This window comes from Monodelphis domestica, chromosome 3 (assembly GCF_027887165.1).
Source record: "Monodelphis domestica isolate mMonDom1 chromosome 3, mMonDom1.pri, whole genome shotgun sequence".
Taxonomy (NCBI): Eukaryota; Metazoa; Chordata; class Mammalia; order Didelphimorphia; family Didelphidae; genus Monodelphis; species Monodelphis domestica.
In genome coordinates, this window is record NC_077229.1 from 69,719,872 (window position 1) to 69,741,127 (window position 21,256).

The 21,256-nt window shown below is 41.0% G+C and overlaps 1 protein-coding gene across 2 annotated transcripts in view; it reads right to left on the reverse strand.

Annotated features, from left to right (window-relative positions):
- Window positions 1-12,614: 12,614 nt before the first annotated feature.
- LOC107651981 (mucin-16-like) overlaps window positions 12,615-21,256 on the reverse strand; it is a 286,116-nt gene continuing 277,474 nt past the window's right edge. Inside the window, exons 8-15 of one of the 2 annotated variants that reach the window (XM_056820612.1) lie at window positions 20,780-20,952; window positions 20,165-20,230; window positions 19,546-19,673; window positions 19,383-19,450; window positions 17,524-17,690; window positions 15,008-16,606; window positions 13,386-13,497; window positions 12,636-13,020 (exon numbers count right to left, since the gene is read on the reverse strand). In XM_056820612.1, coding sequence (XP_056676590.1) covers window positions 16,494-16,606; window positions 17,524-17,690; window positions 19,383-19,450; window positions 19,546-19,673; window positions 20,165-20,230; window positions 20,780-20,952 — 715 coding nt within the window. In that variant the 3' untranslated portion in view covers window positions 12,636-13,020; window positions 13,386-13,497; window positions 15,008-16,493. Of the gene's footprint in view, window positions 13,021-13,385; window positions 13,498-15,007; window positions 16,607-17,523; window positions 17,691-19,382; window positions 19,451-19,545; window positions 19,674-20,164; window positions 20,231-20,779; window positions 20,953-21,256 lie in introns of both variants that reach the window. The other variant, XM_056820613.1, reaches the window with a different exon arrangement.

The window sequence follows — 21,256 nt, forward strand, 5'->3', positions numbered from 1 at the left end:
AAGAAATCAAAACTATTAACAAGCACATGAAGAAGTGTTCTACATCTCTTATAATCAGAGAGATGCAAATCAAAACAAGTCTGAGGTATCACCTCATACCTAGCAGATTGGCTAACATAACAGCAAAGGAAAGTAATGAATGCTGGAGGGGATGTGGCAAAGTAGGGACATTAATTCATTGCTGGTGGAGTTGTGAACTGATCCAACCATTCTGGAGGGCAATTTGGAACTATGCCCAAAGGGCGACAAAAGAATATCTACCCTTTGACCCAGCCATAGCACTGCTGGGTCTGTACCCCAAAGAGATATTGGACACAAAGACTTGTACAAAAATATTCATAGCTGCGCTCTTTGTGGTGGCCCAAAACTGGAAAATGAGGGGATGCCCATCAATTGGGGAATGGCTGAACAAACTGTGGTATATGTTGGTGATGGAATACTATTGTGCTCAAAGGAATAATAAAGTGGAGAAGTTCCATGGAGACTGGAACAACCTCCAGGGAGTGATGCAGAGCGAGAGGAGCAGAACCAGGAGAACATTGTACACAGAGACTAATACACTGTGGTATAATCGAACGTAATGGACTTCTCCATTAGGGGCGGTGTAATGTCCCTGAACAACTTTCAGGGATCCAGGAGAAAAAAAAACACCATTCATAAGCAAAGGATAAACTATGGGAGTGGAAACACCGAGAAAAAGCAACTGCCTGAATACAGAGGTTGAGGGGACATGACAGAGGACAGACTTTAAATGAACAATCTAATGCAAATACTATCAACAAAGCAATGAGTTCAAATCAAGAAAACATCTAATGCCCAGTGGACTTACGCGTCGGCTATGGGGGGTGGGGGGGAGGAAAAGAAAATGATCTATGTCTTTAACGAATAATGCTTGGAAATGATCAAATAAAATATATTTAAAAAAAAAAAGAAGGAGAGGAAGCGAGGGGGGGGGTGGGTTTACTTAAACCTCAATCTCAGGGAAATCAACTCTGAGAGGGAAAAACATCCAGATCCATTGGGATCTTGAATTCTATCTTACCCAACAAGGGTAAGGAGAAGGGAAAACCAAGGGGGGGAGGGGGAGAGGGAGAACAAAAAGGGAGGGAAAGAGAGGGGGGAGGGGGAGGGAACAAAAAGGGAGGGACTAAAAAGGGAAACATCAAGGGAGGGGACAAGGGGGACTGTTTCAAAGTAAATCACTGGACTAAAAGGTAGAGCCGAAGAAGAAAAGGTTAGAATTAGGGAAGGCAATCAAAATGCCAGGGAGTCCACAAATGACAATCATAACTTTGAACGTGAATGGGATGAACTCACCCATAAAACGTAGACGAATAGCAGAATGGATTAGAATCCAAAACCCTACCATATGTTTTCTTCAAGAAACACACATGAGGCGGGTTGACACCCACAAGGTCAGAATTAAAGGCTGGAGTAAGACCTTCTGGGCTTCAACTGATAGAAAGAAGGCAGGAGTGGTAATCATGATATCTGATAAAGCCAATGCAAAAATAGACCTGATCAAAAGGGATAGGGAAGGTAATTATATTTTGTTAAAAGGGACTATAGACAATGAGGAAATATCATTAATCAATATGTATGCACCAAATAATATAGCACCCAAATTTCTAATGGAGAAACTAGGAGAATTGAAGGAAGAAATAGACAATAAAACCATACTAGTGGGAGACTTAAACCAACCATTATCAAATTTAGATAAATCAAATCAAAAAATAAATAAGAAAGAGGTAAAAGAAGTGAATGAAATCTTAGAAAAATTAGAATTAATAGACATATGGAGAAAAATAAATAGGGATAAAAAGGAATACACCTTCTTCTCAGCACCACATGGCACATTCACAAAAATTGACTATACATTAGGTCACAGAAACATAGCACACAAATGCAGAAAAGCAGAAATAATGAATGCAGCCTTCTCAGATCACAAGGCAATAAAAATAATGATTAGTAATGGTACATGGAAAACCAAACCTAAAACCAATTGGAAATTAAACAATATGATACTCCAAAACCGTTTAGTTAAAGAAGAAATCATAGAAACAATTAATAATCTCATCGAGGAAAATGACAATGGCGAAACATCCTTTCAAACCTTTTGGGATGCAGCCAAAGCGGTAATCAGAGGTAAATTCATAGCCCTGAATGCTTATATTAACAAACAAGGGAGAGCAGAGATCAATCAATTGGAAATGCAAATGAAAAAACTGGAAAGCGATCAAATTAAAAACCCCCAGCAGAAAACCAAATTAGAAATCCTAAAAATTAAGGGAGAAATTAATAAAATCGAAAGTGATAGAACTATTGATTTAATAAATGAGACAAGAAGCTGGTACTTTGAAAAAACAAACAAAATAGACAAGGTACTGGTCAATCTAGTTAAAAAAAGGAAGGAAGAAAAGCAAATTCACAGCATTAAAGATGAAAAGGGGGACAGCACCTCCAATGAGGAGGAAATTAAGGCAATCAATAGAAATTACTTTGCCCAATTATATGGCAATAAATACACCAATTTAGGAGAAATGGATGAATATATACAAAAATACAAACTGCCTAGACTAACAGAAGAGGAAATAGAATTCCTAAATAATCCCATATCAGAAATTGAAATCCAACAAGCCATCAAAGAACTTCCTAAGCAAAAGTCCCCAGGGCCTGATGGATTCACCTGTGAATTCTATCAAACATTCAGAGAACAGTTAATCCCAATACTATACAAACTATTTGACATAATAAGCAAAGAGGGAGTTCTACCAAACTCCTTTTACGACACAAACATGGTACTGATTCCAAAACCAGGCAGGTCAAAAACAGAGAAAGAAAACTATAGGCCAATCTCCCTAATGAATATAGATGCAAAAATCTTAAATAGGATACTAGCAAAAAGACTCCAGCAAGTGATCAGAAGGATCATTCACCATGATCAAGTAGGATTCATACCAGGGATGCAGGGCTGGTTCAACATTAGGAAAACCATCCACATAATTGACCACATCAACAAGCAAACTAGCAAGAACCACATGATTATTTCAATAGATGCAGAAAAAGCCTTTGATAAAATACAACACCCATTCCTATTAAAAACACTAGAAAGCATAGGAATAGAAGGGTCATTCCTAAAAATAATAAACAGTATTTATCTAAAACCAACAGCTAATATCATCTGCAATGGGGATAAACTAGACACATTCCCAATAAGATCAGGAGTGAAACAAGGATGCCCATTATCACCTCTTCTATTTGACATTGTACTAGAAACACTAGCAGTAGCAATTAGAGAAGATAAAGGAATTGAAGGCATCAAAATAGGCAAGGAGGAGACCAAGTTATCACTCTTTGCGGATGACATGATGGTCTACTTAAAGAATCCTAGAGATTCAACCAAAAAGCTAATTGAAATAATCAACAACTTTAGCAAAGTTGCAGGATACAAAATAAACCCACATAAATCATCAGCTTTTCTATATATCTCCAACACAGCTCAGCAGCAAGAAATAGAAAGAGAAATCCCATTCAAAATCACCTTAGACAAAATAAAATACCTAGGAATCTACCTCCCAAGACAAACACAGGAACTATATGAACACAACTACAAAACACTCGCCACACAACTAAAACTAGACTTGAACAAATGGAAAAACATTAACTGCTCATGGATAGGATGAGCCAATATAATAAAAATGACCATCCTACCCAAACTTATTTATCTATTTAGTGCCATACCCATTGAACTACCAAAATACTTCTTCACTGATTTAGAAAAAACCATAACAAAGTTCATTTGGAAGAACAAAAGATCAAGGATATCCAGGGAAATAATGAAAAAAAACACATATGATGGGGGCCTTGTAGTCCCAGACCTCAAACTATATTACAAAGCAGCAGTCATCAAAACAATTTGGTACTGGCTAAGAAACAGAAAGGAAGATCAGTGGAATAGACTGGGGGAAAACGACCTCAGCAAGACAGTATACGATAAACCCAAAGATCCCAGCTTTTGGGACAAAAATCCACTATTCGATAAAAACTGCCGGGAAAATTGGAAGACAGTGTGGGAGAGACTAGGAATAGATCAACACCTCACACCCTACACCAAGATAAATTCAAAATGGGTGAGTGACTTAAACATAAAGAAGGAAACCATAAGTAAATTGTGTAAACACAGAATAGTATACATGTCAGACCTTTGGGAGGGGAAAGGCTTTAAAACCAAGCAAGATATAGAAAGAATCACAAAATGTAAAATAAATAATTTTGACTACATCAAACTAAAAAGCTTTTGTACAAACAAAACCAATATAACTAAAATCAGAAGGGAAACAACAAATTGGGAAAAAATCTTCATAGAAACCTCTGACAAAGGTTTAATTACTCATATTTACAAAGAGCTAAATCAATTGTACAAAAAATCAAGCCATTCTCCAATTGATAAATGGGCAAGGGAAATGGATAGGCAGTTCTCAGATAAAGAAATCAAAACTATTAACAAGCACATGAAGAAGTGTTCTACATCTCTTATAATCAGAGAGATGCAAATCAAAACAACTCTGAGGTATCACCTCACACCTAGCAGATTGGCTAACATAACAGCAAAGGAAAGTAATGAATGCTGGAGGGGATGTGGCAAAATAGGGACATTAATTCATTGCTGGTGGAGTTGTGAACTGATCCAACCATTCTGGAGGGCAATTTGGAACTATGCCCAAAGGGTGCTAAAAGAATATCTACCCTTTGACCCAGCCATAGCACTGCTGGGTCTGTAACCCAAAGAGATAATGGACACAAAGACTTGTACAAAAATATTCATAGCCGCGCTCTTTGTGGTGGCCCAAAACTGGAAAACGAGGGGATGCCCATCAATTGGGGAATGGCTGAACAAACTGTGGTATATGTTGGTGATGGAGTACTATTGTGCTAAAAGGAATAATAAAGTGGAGAAGTTCCATGGAGACTGGAACAACCTCCAGGAAGTGATGCAGAGCAAGAGGAGCAGAACCAGGAGAACATTGTACACAGAGACAAACACACTGTGGTATCATCGAACGTAATGGACTTCTCCATTGGTGGTGGTGTAATGTCCCTGAACAACTTGCAGGGACCCAGGAAAAAAAAAACACCATTCATAAGCAAAGGATAAACTATGGGAGTGGAAACACCGAGAAAAAGCAACTGCCTGAATACAGAGGTTGAGGGGACATGACAGAGGATAGACTCTAAATGAACACTCTAATGCAAATACTATCAACAAAGCAATGGGTTCAAATCAAGAAAACATCTAATGCCCAGTGGACTTACGCGTCGGCTATGGGGGTGTGGAGGGGGAGGAAAAGAAAATGATCTATGTCTTTAACGAATAATGCTTGGAAATGATCAAATAAAATATATTTAAAAAAAATAAAAAAATAAAAAAAATATTTTAAAAAAGGATAAAAAAAGATATCAATTTTTAGCACTTATCTCATTAATCCCATGCAGATTATTAAAAAAACAAAAAAACTCTTGTGTGTAATATAATTTCTTGATGCTATTTCTGACAACACATACATTAAAATAAATGTGATTTGAAGGATTCCCAAGTTCAAATTCTAGAATAAGTTCTTTTCAACAACATAAGTTTTTCTGAAAGACTTTTACATCTATAAAGTATTCAGTACAATTTCTGTCCATACAGAATAAACTTTCCTCTCTGCATCAGACTTGCTATCAATCACATTTACACAATTCTCAAATTCACTGAAATCATTATGCATTGCAAGGTTTAACAAAGAAAACATTAATCAGGAGTTTTGTTGTAATACATTACATTTGTACTATATTAAAATCATTAGCTATCCACTGAAGTTGAGAATTAATTTTAAGTGAAAAGTTCTAACTGTGGAGTAAGAATCTCCCTTTTCTGTTCAGAATTTTCTCTCTTCCTCTCCTTTGGGGGCCCATCCAAAGGAAGAAGGAGGTAAAAATCATTGAACAGGTAATTGTACTCTCTCTCCCACCCTGAAGCCTGCTGCAGGAGCAAGCACAGTGTTACTTCATCATAGCCTGCCTGGTTGGAACGCAGGTAGAGGGAGCAGGGGTGCAAAATCTATTCTCCTTTGTGACCCTGCATCCAAAAATCCCCCCTGTTTTTTTCCCGTTAATCCAGACACAACAAAGACTCAACGAATCCTATAGGACACCCTCTCCCATACATCCACATATCTGCATCCAAATACAGAAAGACACACGAGATAAACAGCAAAAGCCAGAAGACAAACAACAGAGACACGGACACGTAAACTACCCAGATCCTAGGAGGTTATCTTACGATCTAATTTCTTGGCATGTACTTGTAAGTACCCTAAAACCTTAAGCAAGCTGTTTGACAAACAGGCTGATTTTCTATTGTTGAGACCAAGAAGTTGCAAGGAAAGGGTTAACAACTGTCCAAAGCAGCTAGATTTTAATCAGGAAAAAACCTGACACCAGCAACTGCCTTCGGCTTCCTTCGGCTGCATGTCAGGCCAGCCCCAGTAAAGAAGAAACCTGATACCAGCAATTACTCATCAGTGGCCAGGTCCCTTCAGCTGCCTCCAACTGTCTCCGGTTACCTGTCAGGGGCCGGCAGCAAGTGGCTGGCCACCCGATCCCTCCACATGGCAAAAAAAACCTCCGTGTGTCTAAAAATCACCTAGAGATCATGGTTCGACCCCCAGTCTCTCTTAGGGGTGCAATATCTTCCCAAAAAGGTGCCTCAACAACAACCCCTTTCCCAAACTAGACAGAAACTTGAACTCTGTTCTGGGGGAACTGGAATTCCGAAAAGTGCCAGGGTACCTGACAGAGACGTGAAATCTCATGCTCAGGGCCCTGACAGCCAGATGGAGATTTGAACTCCATACTCAGGGGCCTCAAACACCCTGAAAGTTCCGATTTAGGGACGTGCCCAGGACCGTATTCCCTGAACACAGATGCTTTCTCCATTTTCTGACTGGCTTTCTCGAGAAAGACACAGAACTACAGAAATCGGGATTCCACACTCAGAAACAGGTGAGAGGGTCGGACCAACGTGGCGAGGCTAAGCCTCTTGCCTTAGAAAAAGGCAGGCCCTGGGGCTTGGCATAGGAACCCTTGTACAAACCGCAAGGACGAATGTTCCACTAAGCCTTATGCCCATCAGGGGTCCTCATCTCCCCCATACACATTCGGTCACCATTCACACACACAGCCACAACACACTCAGCTCACCTGAAGATCTGGTCCAAGGCAGTGCCTTAGGCCCTCCTGTCTGGGGGGTTCCAAGGTGGAGGGGTACGGGCAAGCTCCCAAATGTTAAGGTCTAGGATTTCACCCACCACCAAGGAAGACCGCGGACAATGCAATCAGGCAAGGAAAAAGGCCATTTATTATAGAACTAGTACGAACCAGTGGGAACCTCTGCCATCAGAGTTACAAGTTGCTTCTGAGAAGCTGGGCTTTAAATACTTTTCAGCATGTATGCCCCCCCCCCATTCCAGCACCTTATCTGCGACATACCATCCTTGGAACTTTGACAATTTTATGTTATTGGGGTCTCCTTGGCCTTTATCTGGTACCCACTGCAGCTGGGCTTTGGCATGTTTATGGTTCTTATGTTTTTGGGGTCTTCTTGGCCTTTATCTGGTACCCCTTGCAGCTGGGGTTTGGCATATTTATGGTTTGACTAACTTCCAAGGCTAGCCAGCTTGTTAAGTTCTTCCTGTATTTTCAAGTTTGGTCATTTTGGCCTCCCTCACAAGCAGCCCCCTTCTCTTACATCCTAGCCTCTAGCTATGATTCCTTTCCCAGGCTTGATTGTATCCTATCCATGTAGTTTGAACAGTCCCATTTTCTTGTAGCTATTGTATTGTCAATCACCTTTCCTTGACCCTGGTTTCCCCCCAAATGGCATATGGGTTCCCCCAAGTCTTTTGTTCCTTGGAGTGGTCATCTAGTGTGGTGCCACATCCCCAGAGTCCAGGGTTTATACCCTGTAAAAGTTGTGGCACCAGTAAAGAATTAAATACTGGACTTATCCCTATCCTGATTAAAGACTTGGTTTTTCTGACTATTTGATAGTTCTATGTTATTTCCAAATTAACACTCCATTTCCCCTATTCCCTATCATTGTTTAAGGATTTTACTTCCTCTTTTGCTAATCTGGGCAATTTCTCTTTTTGTAAATATTCATCCATTACACTTTGTCAGATTTCTTGGCATATAATTGGGCATTATAGCTCCTAATGGGGTGTATGGGGTGCTCAGAGAGGGGTAGTATCTCTGGTATGGAGGGCTTGTTGTGCCCTTCTAGGGCAGCTCTCCAGCCTCTGACCCCCACCTGACACCCAGCTCTCACTTATGGCTCCTAGTAGCTGCTAACATGCGGCAGTGGCCACACCCCAGGCAACGGCTTCGACAGGCCGGCTAAACCTTGTTGGTGTAGCCATCGGGTCATAGACCCCTGGTGAACCAGGGCCTTGCTCACCCAGCATGTGAAGAATGCTTCGGCTGAACAGACAGAAGAAACCAATAAGAAGTTTCAATGGCTGAGAGGGCGACGCAGCAAAGCACTGTGGAGTGCTTAGGGTGTGTTGGAGCACAAAGGACAACACGGCCATCCAATGCAGCTGAGGAAGTCTCTAGGTGTAACAACTTTTTGTGCCACTAGACCCAGGCTTCCAATGCCAAGAGAGTGGGACTGTCTCTGTGCATGGACTTTTCACACACAAGTGTCTTTGTGCACACTCATCTATCATAGATGAAAACACACAAAGACAATTGTCATCCTCGGTTACTGAGAGACCACTACTACCATAGCTCCTAATGATAGCTTTAATTTCCTCTTCATTGGTTATGATTTTACCCTTTTCAATTTTGATACTGATTATTTGATATTTTTCTTTCCTTTTTTTAAATCAAATTAACCAACACTGTTTTTTTTTTTCATAAAACCACCTTCTACTTTTATTTATTGGTTCAATATTTCTCTTACTTTTGCTTTTATTCATTTCTCCTTTTTTTTAGAATTTCCAATTTAGTCTTTAAATAAGGACTTTTAAATTTGTTCTCTTTCTAGTGTGTAGGATGAAATAAAATGACCAAAAACAAATTTAATTACAAATCTGGAGTCAAAGAGTACATAGTAGAATTTGCAGTCTTTATTCTTTCCCATTGAGGAAGGGGACATCTCCCTAATGGCAATGTCCACTGCATGAGTACAGATAAAAGTATTTTATGGATTCCTAATGCAAAGACCCTCACCCAGCTCTGACCAAGACCTCATGCTCTGGGGCCTGAATTTACAATCTGGGCATGAAAGTCTACTTGCTGGGAGCCATCAGGCCCTAGGACCCCTTGACAGAGTCAGGAGTGGTAGCTAAGGAGGCCTCAGAGTAGCCCTTGGCAAGATGTGATTGCCCACTCTTTGCATAACCTCTCATCAATATCCCTTACCTATGGAATTCCCTGGTCTCAGAAGGAATAATGCAAGAGTAAAACACCTGTACCTTAATTCTCTAAAACATCACCAAAAGATCAGACCCTCAAATCCAACGCCAAAAGACTATCATGGGTTAGCTTTTATTTAGGTACACAATTCCAGGCAAAACTGCAGCTACAAATGATGTCAAGAACTTTCCCACTCACAGAAACTTATTCTCATGAAGCCAACACACAAATCAATCATAAAGGCCCATACAAAACTTACCAATCAGTATATATATATATATATATATATATATATATATATATATATATATATATACACACATATATATTTAGTATTGATATTACTTGATTGTTTATAGTACCTTTTAACAAGATGTAATCTCCTTCCTTGTCTCTTTTTATAAGATCTATGTTACTTTAGTTTTTGTCTAAAAAACCATGATTGCTACTTTTTTTTTTACTTTAGATATACAATAAATTCTGCTCCAGGCCCTTCCTTTAATCTATATGGGTTATCCTGTCTCTAATGCATTTCTTGTAAACAACATATAGTAGGATTCTGGTTTTTAATCCACTCTAAAATCCATTTCTGTTTTATGGGTAAAATCAAGGCAATTCACATTCACAGTTATGATTACCAACTGTATATTCCCTTCCATCTTGATTTCCCTTGTGAAGATTGGATTTGGCTCTCCCCAAATTGCAACAATGGAGGTACTTAGCTGTTCCTTGATAGTGAAGATTACATTGTAATCACCTGTTTATTTTTAGATTTTAATCCCCAAAGTGTAAACTAAGTTCTTAAATTAGATCTACCCATTTTTCATTTTAACCAAAAAAGGTGTGAACTAACCACGAAAGCTGTGAACACCAATTTCATACATTGAGTGGGAGGTCTGTGACCCACATGTGAAAGAGTGGGCAGTTCTGGTATGGAGCATTGGCTGTGATTGGTAGACATAAAAATTAGGGGATGCTACACAACAGAAAAATGTCTTTAAAATAGTGGAAAAAGAGACACACAGAGACAGTCCCTTGAAGTTGGAGTGAAGACAGTCACGTGGAGCTGGAGGGAAGACAGACACTTGAGGAGAGACTGGAAGATAGACAGTCAGACTTGGAGTGAAGACTTGGCTGTGGAACTGGACCCGTGGAGGAGCTTGTGCAGGAGGCTTCAGACTACTTTCCTTTTAGACAGTCACAGTGGTGAGTGTCTAGGCTGACATCTTCCTTGTCCTTCCTGGAGGTATGAACCTCCATGAAAGGCCTATTGTCTTGAGACACCTTTCGCCTGACTGTTGCCTTAGAATTTCTAACTGGTTCAGAGGAAACTGGAGCTCTAGCTCTCTCTCTCTCCCTCTGTCTCTGTCTCTGTCTATCACTCTCTCTCTCTCTCACTCTCTTTCTTTGTCTCTCCCCTTTTCTCTCTTCCTTAATATCTTCCCTCTATTGTAAAAATAAACTACCATAAATTACACTTTACTTTACTAATTCATTTTGAGGATTTGGAATTAAATCCCTGGTGACCACCTATTTAATATTATAACACCCCTTTCTGTTCTTTTTCCTTTCCCTCTCACTTCACCAGAGTCTTGCTTTTTATCTCCCCCTTATTTTCCCCTCTCTCCTATTACCATCCCTCTTCCCTTATCAGAGTCCCCCCCTCCTACTTTTCTGTACAGTAACATATGATTCTGTACCCTGATGATTATGGTAATTATTCCCTCTCTGAGCCAGTTATTATGAGAGGAAAGTTTAAGCATTGCAAATCATCACCCTTATCCTCCCTTCTAATGTACATTGGTTGGAGAGGATTCTCATGGTAGCTTTGAGCTTTCCTGCTTCTACTCTGCCATCTTGGCTCTGGACCCAGAAATTGCAAATTATTTTTAACAACATTGAATAGAGGCAGCTAAATGAATCAGTGGATAGAGAGCCAGGTCTTGAGATGGAAAAGTCTTGGGCTCAGGTCTGGCTTCAGACACATCCTTGCTGTGACTCCCCATAAATCATATAATCCCAAATGATTAGCCTCTTCCTCCCCCCCCTTACAGCTCTTTTTCCTTGGAGGTGATACTTAGATTCAAGTTTAAGACAAAAGATAAGGGACTTTAAAAAATAAAAGCAAAAGCATTGAATAGAATAGGAAACTGATGTACAAAAAATCAAGCCATTCTCCAATTGATAAATGGGCAAGGGACATGGATAGGCAGTTCTCAGATAAAGAAATCAAAACTATTAATAAGCACATGAAGAAGTGTTCTAAATCTCTTATAATCAGAGAGATGCAAATCAAAACAACCCTGAGGTATCACCTCACACCTAGCAGATTGGCTAACATAACAGCAAAGGAAAGTAATGAATGCTAGAGGGGATGTGACAAAGTAGGGACATTAATCCATTGCTGGTGGAGTTGTGAACAAATCCAACCATTCTGGAGGGCAATTTGGAACTATGCCCAAAGGGCGACAAAAGAATATCTACCCTTTGACCCAGCCATAGCACTGCTGGGTCTCTACCCCAAAGAGATAATGGACAAAAACACTTTACAAAAATATTCATAGCTGCACTCTTTGTGGTGGCCAAAAACGGGAAAATGAGGAGATGCCCATCAATTGGGGAATGGCTGAGCAAATTGTGGTATATGTTGGTAATGAAATACTATTGTGCTTAAAGGAATAATAAAGTGGAGGAGTTCCATGGAGACTGGAACAACCTCCAGGAAGTGATGCAGAGCAAGAGGATCAAAACCAGGAGAACATTGTACACAGAGACTAATACACTGTGGTATAATCGAAAGTAATGGACTTCTCCATTAGTGGCGGTGTAATGTCCCTGAACAATTTGCATGGATCTAGGAGAAAAAAAAAACACCATAAGCAGAGGATAAATTGTGGGAGTAGAAACACAGAGGAAAAGCAACTGCCTGAATACAGCAGTTGAGGGGACATGACAGAGGAGAGACTCTAAATGAACACTCTAATGCAAATATTATCAACATAGCAATGGGTTCAAATCAAGAAAACATGTAATGCCCAGTGGATTTACCCGTCGGCTATGGGGGGGGGGGAGGAAAAGAAAATGATCTATGTCTTTAATCAATAATGCTTGGAAATGATCAAATAAAATATTAAAAAAAAAAAGAATAGGAAACTGAGATGTCTCTGTTTTTTCACCTAAAATACAATAACCCAGAAAATCCCAAATGAAAGAAAATACAGGAAAGTAGATAGGGGCCGGGTTTATTTTCTGTGTTTGGTGTAATAAAAGGGTATTGAGAAATAATGATTCTTTGAGAGAACATTAAGGTCAGAATCAGAATGGAAATTTAGCAGGAGGAGGGGAAAGTAGCATGAGGATAGAGGAAAAGGCTGGGGATTCTGTTGTGCTCCTCATCATTGAGTAGACTGGCTCTTTCAAGGGAGGAGGAAAAGCCCAGCTTAGTGAAATGCTCTTTTTGCATCCCAGTAACCCTTCTCTTGGTCTCTGAATGAGCTTCTGTGGTTTCTTTTGTGTGTGCACAGGCAACTCACTCCACTTGCTGAGCCATTCTTCAAAGGTCTGGAAAAAAATACATGTTGATGGTGACACAGAAAAATAGCAAGAATAATGACAGGAACCCCAGACAAGACATACAAACCCCAGACAACACAAACCTCATACAAAGACAAAGAAACTGAATAGCCTTCAGGCTGTGGGAAAGGCCTTTGGTTTGCCTGAAGTATGCCTGAATTGCTTCCATTATGTCTATAAATGAGAGCTTAGTTTAAACCAAGATCCCCACTGGATTGAATATTTATCTTAGAAAATTTGTTCTAAACCATACCCCCAAAACAGGAATGAATTTCCTGAGAATACAAGGGTAAGGGGAGATTCACAACAAAGCAGACTTTTTGGGGTATGAGGAAGGGATTGGGCAGACTCACTGCTGCAGGGTTCTTTTGGTGAAGTTGAACTTGTCAGATCCAGAAAGATGCATATCTTCTGTGTACAGCACCTCGGGAATGGTGGTGAAAGACTGGAAGCTTAAACTAGCAGCTGTGGCCAAAAAGGGAGAGGAATACCAATACTTCAATCCTGGATATCCAGTCAGCACACCCACTAACACCCTGTGTTTGATTGTTCTTTCAGCATTCCATTCCCTCTCCACCTACCCCAGCCCTAGAATGAAAACCTCACATCCTAGACCTGCTGATGCATCCCATAAAGCAGCCTTGCCCAGTCTTCCAATTTCCCCCTTGCTCTATGTCTCTTGAGCTCTAATCCCAGAGTAAAGCATGGCACGATTTCCAGGATATAACCCAGAGATCCAGTCTTTGAACCTGTTGTGCTTGAGAAAGCTGTTGGTGCTGGGGATGGAGCTGGAGGGGATGTGACTAAAGGGGACGTGGTTAGCACAGAAGCTATTGGAAAAACAGTTGTAATGAAAGATAGTTAATAGCATCAGCTCTGAATGTTATAAGATGGGAAACTAGCTATGAGACAGGGAGACAAGATATCTCTTGGCTTGGACGGTATTAAAATTGTAAGGAATGTCAGAGGCCATCTTGTCTGTTCTCTATCTGAGGAAAACAAACCCCTCCACAATGATCTCAACAAATGAACATTCACCAATGCTTTATGGTCCTCAGTGAAGGAGCAGCCACTACTCCTCGAGGCAGCCTATTCCACTTTGGGACAGCACTTACTGTTAGGATGTTTTTCCTAATCTCAAGCCATAATTTACATATTTACAATTTAGATTTCTTGTTCTGGGACATAATGAGAAGCCTAATCTCTGTTCCATGTGACAGCCCTACAAAAGCTTGGAAGCAGTTATCATATCTTCCTTTCGTCTTTTCTATAAGTTAGACAACACTAGCTCCTTCACATCATATGATTATGAGGTTCCTCACCAGACTCCTTTGCCTTGGTGGTGAACATGATTTGGAAATCCTAAGTCAAAGGGGGCAGGATCAGTCCTGTGCTCCCCTGCCCCTGACACTACGGGGACCTGGGGGTGAAGGATCCTTGTGGCAAAAACCCATCAGGGCAGGGAATTCCTACCTAAATCAGCTATAGTTTCCTTATTGTTCAAATAGGAACAGAGGGATTTATTCCAAATTCCCACAGAGAACATCCTTCAATGGTAGAAACTAATTTTTCAAAACTTAAATCTCTGGTCTTTATGACTTAGGGCTTCTAGATGATATGCAACCTCAGCTCTGCCCTTTCCTTGTTTGGAAAGTGCCTGTTTCTTAGAAAGACATCACCTCTGAAAGGCCTGGGGCCCATTCTTCTTTTAAACAGCATATATTTTGCCCACTTTCCATTTGGGACTAGGCCCCCAGAGGTGCCACATTCATAGCCCACATTGAGGCCCACAAAGTCCTCTGTGTGGCAGAATAAGAATAAAATACAATTGGGAGATATTTAACAAGATAAAGGGATTACAGTAGCTAACATAGGTAATGCTAATCTGTAGTTTTTTAGCCAATATGAAATGCACAGGAATCTGTATCTAGTTTGACCCCACTGCCAGAACACAGAATCAACCTCTCTTCCTTACCTTGGGAGCCTCCAGGCTCTGTGGCCCACAGGGGACAACCAGGTGCTACTGCTGGGTCTGGTGCTAAAACCGGAAAAAAAGGAAAATGTTTCAAGATGGGCAGAAATTTCTTGTACTTAAAAGCAGAGAACTCAGAGCAGCTGTGGATGCTCTGTACAACCTCAGGGCCCTATAGGAGAGGAATTCAATATGCACTAGTTCACCAAATGATTTAATCCATGGGATCCAGTGCCTTTGCTGGATGCCCAAGCTCCTGTGAGGAAGGTTGGCATAAGAAAAGGAGCTGAGGTGCCTGGTCTATGACTGACAGAAATACTTCCAACCTGTGAATCCTCCTCCTTATCCTCCTCCTCCTCCTCTGTTCCATAGCGCTGAGGTGAGCTTGTGACTTGCCAGTATCCTTGCTCTCTATCATGCCCCCTTAAGTAAAGATCTAGCCATGTCATGTACTTATTCAGTTAGCTCCAGTGGTTCTCTATCACCTCTAGAATCAAATAGAAGACATTCTGGAGCAAGATGGGCTCTCAGTCTATCAAGTCCAACATCCAAAGGATAATATCTGTAAAGTACTTTGAGAACCTTAAAATCCTAGATAAAAGATAGACAATGATGATGATCATCATCATCACCATCATTAAGGACACCTAGCTGAAACTCCAATTTCTTCTTCAAAGGAAAACTGAGCAGAATCTGTTCACTAATGAATCCTTCATGAAATCTCTAGCCATAAATCAGAGGAATATCTCTTGCAATGCAATGCAGAAGAAAGAATATTGGATTTGGAGAAAGGAGATCTGGGTTCCAAACCCAGCCGTCCTGCTTCCTACCTATATGACCTTGAGCCTCTGTTCCTTTCTGGACATTAGTGTCCTCAACTGTCAAATGAGACCAGGAATTGGACTAGATGATCTGAAAGTCTCCTACCAGCTCTAAATCTGTGATCTGAACATCTCTTATCTCTGTCTCACAGTTAAGGGCAGCAAGAGTTTCCAAAGAATGAATGAAAACAGAGGCAGACCATACCTGTGGAAATTGGCAGTGGAGGGGGGCAGCTGGGTGGCTCAGTAAATTGAGAGCCCTGTCTAAAGACAAGAGGTCCTAGGTTCAAATCTGGTCTTGGACACTTCCTAGCATTGTGACCTTGGGCTAATCACTTAACCTCCATTGCCTAGCCTTTACTACTTAGTGGTAATACACAGTATTGGTTCTAAGACAGAAGCTAAAAGTTAAAAAAAAAAGTAAAAAGAAATTGACAGTGGAGTTGGAGTCAGAGTTGTTAGTGCCACAGCTCAAGAGAAATCGGATATTTAACAATTGTGGACCAAATACCCATGTGACATGGAAGGTTTGAGTGTATAAGACACAGGTAAAACTGACACCCCATTGGGGCTTGGCCACTGAGTCAACTGGGAAAGACTGAAGTATAGGAGTCAGAAGACATGATGTCTTCCTCTCTCTTTTACACTGCTGGTTCATCCTCTTCTTCCTAGAATGCTATCAGAACAGGGTCAGGACAGACAAGTGGTGTTCTTTGTTTGTTCCCAGAATGAAAATACTCACCACTTGTGGAGGAGGAAAGATTCATCTGATAGCTGTATCCTGCAGAGAGAGAGAGAGAGAGGGAGGGAGGGAGAGAACAGCCTTGAATGCAAGGAACTGAGATTTCAAGAAAGGATTAAAGAGAAAAAGAGAGAGCATCTGAAGCCCAATAATTTGGAAAAATATGGGTCACTGGCTAAGAGAGATGATTCACAAAGTACCGATATTCCTTATTTTTCCAATTGTGGTTCCAATATATTATAGGATTGGCATAAGAAATTAAGAGGGGATTTGGGGGAGTATTGTGGAAGCTGCAGATAGCACAAGAAGGTAAGCAGATGACACAGAAAAAGTCAAGAAACTCATAAACACATAAAATATATTATATATGGTATAATATCAATATTTTATCTTTTAATGCTTTCAATATACACAATTTATATTTTAATGTTAAAATACATCAAAAGTTAAAATTTGTGAAAAGTATGAGGAAGGCAGTAGATGAAACACAAAGGCTGAAAATGTACAGATTATTTTCACTACTTTTCATTTTCATTAATTAATTTTCCATGAATACAGATAAGGCCACGTAAACACCATATAAAAGAAAAAGGGGAAATTGGTCATCTTCTCTGGTACAAACGGAGGACCAAAAAATTTTGCACAGATTTTTCAGATCGCAGCGTGTTGTGCCTCTAACCACTGCAATGTGAAAGGGATTCCCGGAGTTTCTAGGTCAGGAGGCTATCCACCCACCGAGGGTCCTATTTCTGGGGTCTGATACCGGCTCCCCCTCATACTCTAAACAACTCATAGGAAAACACTTTCTATCAGACCAGGTAAAACCATAGAGGCAAAGCTGCACCCTCAAAGGCACAGAAAGTTTTTTCAATAGGTGAAGGCTAAACAGGAATGGAAGGAAGCAAGCAAGGGAGGTCAAGGAGCTGCGTATGTCCTGGTCAGAGCTGGCTACTCACCATCGAGATAGAGGCTCTTATTGTCCAGGGTATAGGCACCCAGCCTGGTGATACCTTGGGTCTGATTGCTCAGCTCCCAGTAAATCTTCTTCCTGTCCAGGCTAGGGGTGGTGGGAGTTTTCCAGTGGCCACACAGGAATTTGGTTGCTGTCCCATTCTGTACGGGCCTGGGAAAGGACACATTGGAGGTAACTGTGAAGGATCTAGCAAACGTAGGCATGCCAAAAATAGCTGCAGTGAGAAGGCACCATGAATGTTCTGCAAAGTCATCCATTTCTTTGTAGAGTTCTAGCTTATTGTCAAAAAAGTGGGAGGCCAGACCTGCCATTTTATTGATTTCAGGAGCTGGAGCAGTGGAGGGGGCAGATTTGTCTTGACTAATACAGAGCAGCATCTTCTCTGAAACGTATAGCCTCACACTACCATTACTGGGGATTATGAAATGATTTGCCCAGGATCATATAACCAGTAGGTCACCCAGGTGGGAATCAAACCCTATTCCTCATGTCTCTTTTTTCAAAAGCCCTTTTCTTCTCTCTTAGAATTGCTACTAAGGACTAATTCCAAGGTAGAATAGAGACAAGGGCTAAGAAACTGGGGTGAAGTGACTTGCCCAGGGTCATACAGCTGGGAAGTTGAGAGCCAGATTTGAACCTCCCATCTCTGGACCTGGCTTTCCAAAGCTACCCATGGTCTCTTGACCCTTGAGTCCTGTTCTCTAACCCACTATACCATGCTGCCTCTGAAAGCTTAACAGTGAATGAGATCTACACTGCAACTATTTACCTTTAAATTATCTTTTCAACACATAATACAACTTTTCAATCACTTCTTCTAAAGAGTCCTACACCAGGATTCTGTGTCAGCTATGTGACCCTGGGCAAGTCACTTAACTCCAGTTGCAGAGTCCTTACCAAAATCTTCTGATTTGCAACCAACATTTAGTAGTCATTCCAAGACAATAAGGAAAGGGGATTTTTGGTTGTTAGTAGCTTTCTCTCCCCTCTGGTAATAAATGAAAATTCCTTAGCCTGACCTTTAAAATCCATGACGAGCTGGCTTCCCTTGCCAAACTGGTGTTCATATTATACACTTGACATTCTAATCAAATTAGGCAATTAACTGTTCTTGCATCTCAGAATTCATTCCCCTTTCTTCAGGATTTTGCTTACAATGACCATTCCTCATGGGATATTTTTGCTGTTGTTGTTGTTTAGTTGTTTCAGTTATGTCTGACTCTTCATGATTCCATCTGAGGCCTTCTTGTAAAAGATGCTGGAATGGTTTGCCATTTCCTTTTCCAGCTCATTTTATATATTTATATTTATATATGGGGAGATTGAGACACAGGAGTTAAGTGACTTTTCCAAGGTCACATACCTTGAAAGGTCTGAGGCCAGATTTGAACTTGTCATCTACCTGAAGCCTGGTCTGGCATTCCATCCACCACTGTACCAACTAGCTGCCTCTTGAAATACTTTGTTTCCTTCAAGTAAGTGTGTTCAAATGCCACCAAGGGAAAACCTTTGCCAGATCTCCCAGTCATCAGTGTTCTCTCCCTCCTCAGACTCCCATGTGTACACATTGTACCTCCTTTATCCCAACAGAACATAAACTCCTCGATGTCAGAGAGTGTTTTCTTTTTCTATTTCCAGTAGCTAGCAGTCTACTTAGCACCTGATGTGTAGCTGCTAAATGCTTCTTGAACTAAAGAGAGGTCAGATCGCCCCCTTATGATCAGCTATGTAAGCACTGTAGCCTTCTTGGCTTTGTGGGGAAGAAGTGGCCATGGGGCCAGTGCAGGGGAAAGGACTGCTCCACACACCTTCTGAGTCCCTGACCACCTGGACCCATCTCACCTCAGCATGGTCAGCCTGCATCCAGAATAGTCAGAGCCAAGGCTACTGTTTTCAAGCAAGGGGCTGAGCTATAAAGGAAAAGAGAGAATGAGTGAGCACCTGGACAGACAGGGGTTTCAGTCCCAGGGAGGAGCAAGGTAGGAGAGGAAATGGGAAATCTCACCAGGTGCTGTAGGACTCTTTCAGTGGCTTTGAACTTTTGGGAGCCTGGCCGTCCCATGTCTGCTGTGCAGAGCAAGTTGTTGATTGTGAAGTTCAGGGTGAAAGACTTCAGGCTAAAACTGCCAGATGCTGTAGGGGGAGCAGAGAAACCTTCATGGTTGAGAGTTGGGTATAGAGGATCATGGGATTGTCAGTTTAGATCTGGAATGGCACATCTAACCCCTTGATCTTACAGGTGAGGAAACTGAAGTCCAGGGAGGATTCAGGGATGTGCCCAAGGTCCCATAGCTAGTGTCAAAGGAGAAATTTCAAACTAGATCTTACAGATGGTTATTTTTTCTTTTTGACTTTTAGATGGATGCCCTATTCACTGAAACATTCTGACATCCATCAGCTTACCCAGGGACACCCAATGAAGGTTGGCTTATTCTTTACTGGAAGGAAAACACCAAACTGACTCCCAATGATGCATCTATAAGAAGAGCTCTTTCACTTCCCCACTCCCACCTCCACCACAATTTTGCTCTACAACTCCAACCTCCTCATCTTAGAGTCAGCTTCCCAAGGGAACAATTCAATTAAGACTACCCAAGAAACAGGTCAGAAATATGTGATGGTACCTGAGGAATTGGTCAGTAGTGAAGGAGCTGAGGAAATTCTTGAAGGGATTGTGGTCTGGATAGGAGCTGAAGGGTAGAGAATCAAGAATGAAAACCTTGGAAAAGCTATTTGAATGTCACAGAAAAATTATGTTTGAATATGGAATATGGGGGAAAGGATTCTTGCTGGGCTTGGTAAATAAGTAGTCCATGGAATGTGAGGATTAAAATTCTGAGGGACCACAGGCCATCCCTTGGGTCCTTCTATCCTTTCCCTTTCAAAAAAAACAGAGTAAATAGGATTGGTAGGAGTATCAATTGTTTCTTCTTCCAGGTCACAGGAAGATAGAGACATGAAGTTGATGAATACTTACTAGAGGTGGAAGATTGTAAGTGATGGTTATAACCTAGAGAAAGCAAGAAATGAGAAGACAAACAGACAGACAGTCAGAGACAGAGAGGGTTCTGATTTAATTGATTCACCTGGTTTCTTTGGGTCCCCTGCTTCTCTGCTGTGCTTACCTTACAGTGGGCAAAGGAAAACGGAGCAAGAATTTGGGCAGAATGTCTATTTTCCAAACAGGGACAAAATCAAGGAGAAGATTTAAGAGTCATGTCCTGAGTGGGCTTACTCACCATTGAGGAAGAGACTGTCCCTGTCGAGGGTATAGGGCCCCAGTCTAGTGATGCCCCCAGTCTGATTGCTGAATTCCCAGTAAACCCTCTCTCTATCCAGGAAGGGACCAGTGGAATCACTCTGATAGAGGCAGGTGACACCTACTTCAGTCACTGTCAGATTCTTCAGAGGTCTGGAAAAAGATGCATTGATAGGATCATTAAAATGATGGAGAATGATTCCATAGGAGACCACTGATGGCCCAGTGCATAAAGCTTTGGGATTAGAATCACAAAAACCTGAGTTCAAATTCAGCACACAGCACTGACTAACCAGGCAGATCTAGTGAGTCACTTAACATTTGATTAACTCAGTTTTCCCATCTGCAAAATGGGGATACTATTAGTACCTTTCTTACAGGGTGGTTGAAATTTGTTCAAATTTGATCAAATGAAAAACTCTTGATAAAAGTGTATAGCATTGTATGTGAATGTAGA